Here is a 3,312-nt window from a genome sequence, read left to right on the forward strand (position 1 = left end):
AAATATATTTAAAAAGCATTGCCATTCGTTAGCCGCATCAAATTCGCCGTATTTGATGATACCAAAGTGCAATGTACTATAAAACTGCATAATAAAAATTCAGATTAAAAAATTTAGAATTTAAACGAAAATTTGTAGTTTTCCTAAATTTAATAAAAAGTTTGGAAATATTGTTTATATGGTTTAAGAATGGAAAATATTAAAAAAATAAAATAAAAAACGAGAAAAAAACATCGTGCTCTCAGCGCAGCACTGTTTATACATAGAATTAATTCTAGGGTTAATTTCGTAGAGGCATAAACTCTAAAACTGGTTGAAAATAGCTTTTCTTAGCATTTTCCATTAGCGAAGCTGCATTGTTATGCAAAAAGTTGGTTTTTGTTGTGCAGTGTTATACTCATCACACGAATTAAAACACATCAATAATTGATGATTATTTTCAAAACTAAAATTCAAGTGAGTTCCGCTTGTTACTCTGCCTTATCGCAGATACTTAGTAAATATGCACATATACCCACATACATACATACAAATACTAAACGGCTGCCTGGCTTCAGAGTCTGATCTTTTCTCAAAATTGATAAGCGCAAAAATAAAAATAAGCATCGAAACTCATAGAGAGTATACCACATACATACACAAGCACCTAGAGTGAACCAGTCGGCACATGAGCGCCGATGCTTTTCGCATAAAGGGTATACTGAAATATTTCTTTAAAGATTCGAGCAAAGTTCATGTCAATACGATTCGTATTTGAAACGATTTTCAGGCGATTTGTGAAAAAAGATCAATACCCATAGTGTGCGCATATCATTGAAAGAGATTACAAGTAGTGAGCTGAAGTAGTGCTGATTGTTGAAAATGTCACGGCAAGCGATAAATTTGTGTGTCAGCCTGTGTCTTTTACTGCTGGTGGAGAGTGTAAGTGGAAAAGAATGGAATAATTATTTATTAATAAATATTTGTATAAAGAATGAAGAATAAAGAACAAAAATAAACTAACCACATTTTCTGTAATCAGCTCACTTCCATCCGTGCTGAGACCTCTGAGGAATCTGACAGCGAACCCACACCAAATGCACGCGATCAATTGCTCGATGCCATAACGGAAGACTATCTGAAAGTGCTTGACTATGAAATGATTCATAGTAAGGATTTGTTTCAGGATGTACTCGACGATGATAGCTTGCAGAATACGAAGAGTGAAATTTTACAAGGCAAGAAAATGGTGCTGAAGAAATTTGTGGAGCATGTTTCGGAGAGAAAGTTGAAAAAATTTCCACCGAAGGCGCATAAACCTGCGCGTTTCTTTCACATATTCAGCAATTCGCTATTATATAGGGAATTCTTGGATATAGTGGCGCGTTTGGAGCCCGCTAAGAGTCGTTATGATGATAGGATTGAGGAAGCGCTCTATTCAAATGGCATTGAAAACTTGCTGAAAAGCGTAAATCAAAAACGCAACAAGTTAATTGCTGATAGTGTGAAAAGAATTAATGGATATGTGAGCGGTTTATCAGCTGAGCAACGGCGAAAAGCGGCTGCACAAAAGTTGTCGGATTGGTCAGCGAAAATGAAGGAGTCCGAAAAGTTGCAGCAAAAAATGGTCGTCTTGCAAGAATTCTTGCGTTACGAGTATTTGGATGCAACGCCGCTGTGATGCGAATTAAAAAGAAAATGTAAAAAAATTGTATAGGAGGAAAATTCACTCTCGCAATTACTTTCAGTGGCAAATCCTCTATGTAAATATAATTCGAATGAGTTTGTAAAAAAAACTCTTAATGTAAATAATTAAATAATTTATATAAATATAAGCAAGTGGTTGCGTCTTATTTCGTACGCTGATAGCAAGCTGTTACTCGTAGTGCTGCTCAGGGCACCAATACTTCGTCACCAAGGTTCGTCACAAAGTGAAGTAAAGCAGCTGGCTACACTCTGCTTAGAATCAGAATTGACATGGTATTGAATTGGCACTGAATCAGTATTTAGAGAAATAGATCCTTACGCGATGAACTTTGTTAATTATTTTCCTAACCTTTATTAATTTGCTTCCCTACGATTCATGCTCATATACACCCCGTTGAAAAATTATAAGCGCGTTACTATTTTTTTTTTATAAAAATACTCTTAATACTACAACAAAACCCATATAAGGGAAATTTTCAAACTTTGTACAACAAATTGAAAATTTTCGTCAAAATTTTCAACTTTTAACCAGAATTTTTGGAATTTTTCTGCGTATGCAGATTTATTTAGATTTTCATTAAAATTTAGTAAACCTCAGTTTCAAGTGACTACAAAATACTGTTGATGATTTAAAAAAATTTAAAGTATTGAAGTGTAACGACTTTTATTCAATGCAAAGTACATACTCGACTTTTTTATATGGGAGCTAGCTTAGCGCCGCCAACAAAAAAAAAAAAAATTATAAAAAAACATTAGAAGTTTGTAGTTACTTCAAACTTGCACGTCGATATACTAAAGGTCAATGAAAATTTAAATAAAACTGTATACGCTGAAAATAAAACTGCGCATCCAGAAAAAAATTTAATATTCTGTTTTAAATGTTGAAAGCTTTGATGAAGTTAAAAAAAAAATAAGTAGAAAATAAGTAAAAGCAAAAAAAAAAAAATTAAAATTAAAAAAAATTAAATTAAAAAGGTTTTATATTTAGAAAATAAGTAAAACTAAAATTAAAAACAAAATTAAATTAAAAAGATTTTATAAATTTTATAAAAAAAAATTACAATTTAAAAAAACTAAATTAAAAAGGTTTTATAGAAAATAAGTAAAATTAAAAAAAAATTAAAGTTACAATAAAAAAAAATTAAATTAAAAAGATTTTATAAATTTTTATAATTTTTTACGAAGTTTGGAACTTTGCGCTGTATAGATTTTTGTAGTATGAACTACTTTTTATAAAGAAAAATGGTGGCGTGTTTGCAATTTCGCAACGGTGTGTATATCAGAAGAATTCCTACATGTACGGGAGTGTTTTTTTTTTATATTTTTATTTTTTTTTAGACGAAGGGGGAATCTTACATCTAGTCAATAACGATGGCATGCACGATTCATACTGAACGCTTGAGGTGCACCTCACTCGGGACCACGCACAGTCAGTATTACTACTAAACTGGACTGGCGAAACAGTACACCTACGTACTAAACCCTAACTCCGACCTCTGTAACTTTAGTTTGCCCTGCGGTACCGTCGTTTAAGCATTGCATAGCATCGTCAAGCTGGCCAGTAAGGCTCTTCATATATGTTTCTGTCTCTGTCTACCCTTCATTACTTGGTTGTTTTCTTTGTTT

The 3,312-nt window shown here is 32.4% G+C and overlaps 1 protein-coding gene across 1 annotated transcript; it reads left to right on the forward strand.

The window, feature by feature from the left end:
* Positions 1 to 629: 629 nt before the first annotated feature.
* On the forward strand, positions 630 to 1,814 carry LOC128868578 (uncharacterized). The gene is made up of 2 exons (XM_054110833.1): positions 630 to 921; positions 1,022 to 1,814. The coding sequence occupies exons 1-2, from the start codon at positions 862 to 864 to the stop codon at positions 1,658 to 1,660; spliced, it is 699 nt and encodes a 232-aa protein (XP_053966808.1). The 5' UTR covers positions 630 to 861; the 3' UTR covers positions 1,661 to 1,814.
* The last annotated feature ends 1,498 nt before the right edge of the window (positions 1,815 to 3,312 follow it).

This window comes from Anastrepha ludens, chromosome 6 (assembly GCF_028408465.1).
Source record: "Anastrepha ludens isolate Willacy chromosome 6, idAnaLude1.1, whole genome shotgun sequence".
Lineage (NCBI taxonomy): Eukaryota > Metazoa > Arthropoda > Insecta > Diptera > Tephritidae > Anastrepha > Anastrepha ludens.

Coding starts and splice junctions, on each gene's coding strand:
- LOC128868578 (XM_054110833.1), top strand. CDS start 862: ATGTCACGGCAAGCGATAAATTTGTGTGTCAGCCTGTGTCTTTTACTG. Junction 922..1,021: donor TTTTACTGCTGGTGGAGAGT/GTAAGTGGAAAA, acceptor TTCTGTAATCAG/CTCACTTCCATCCGTGCTGA.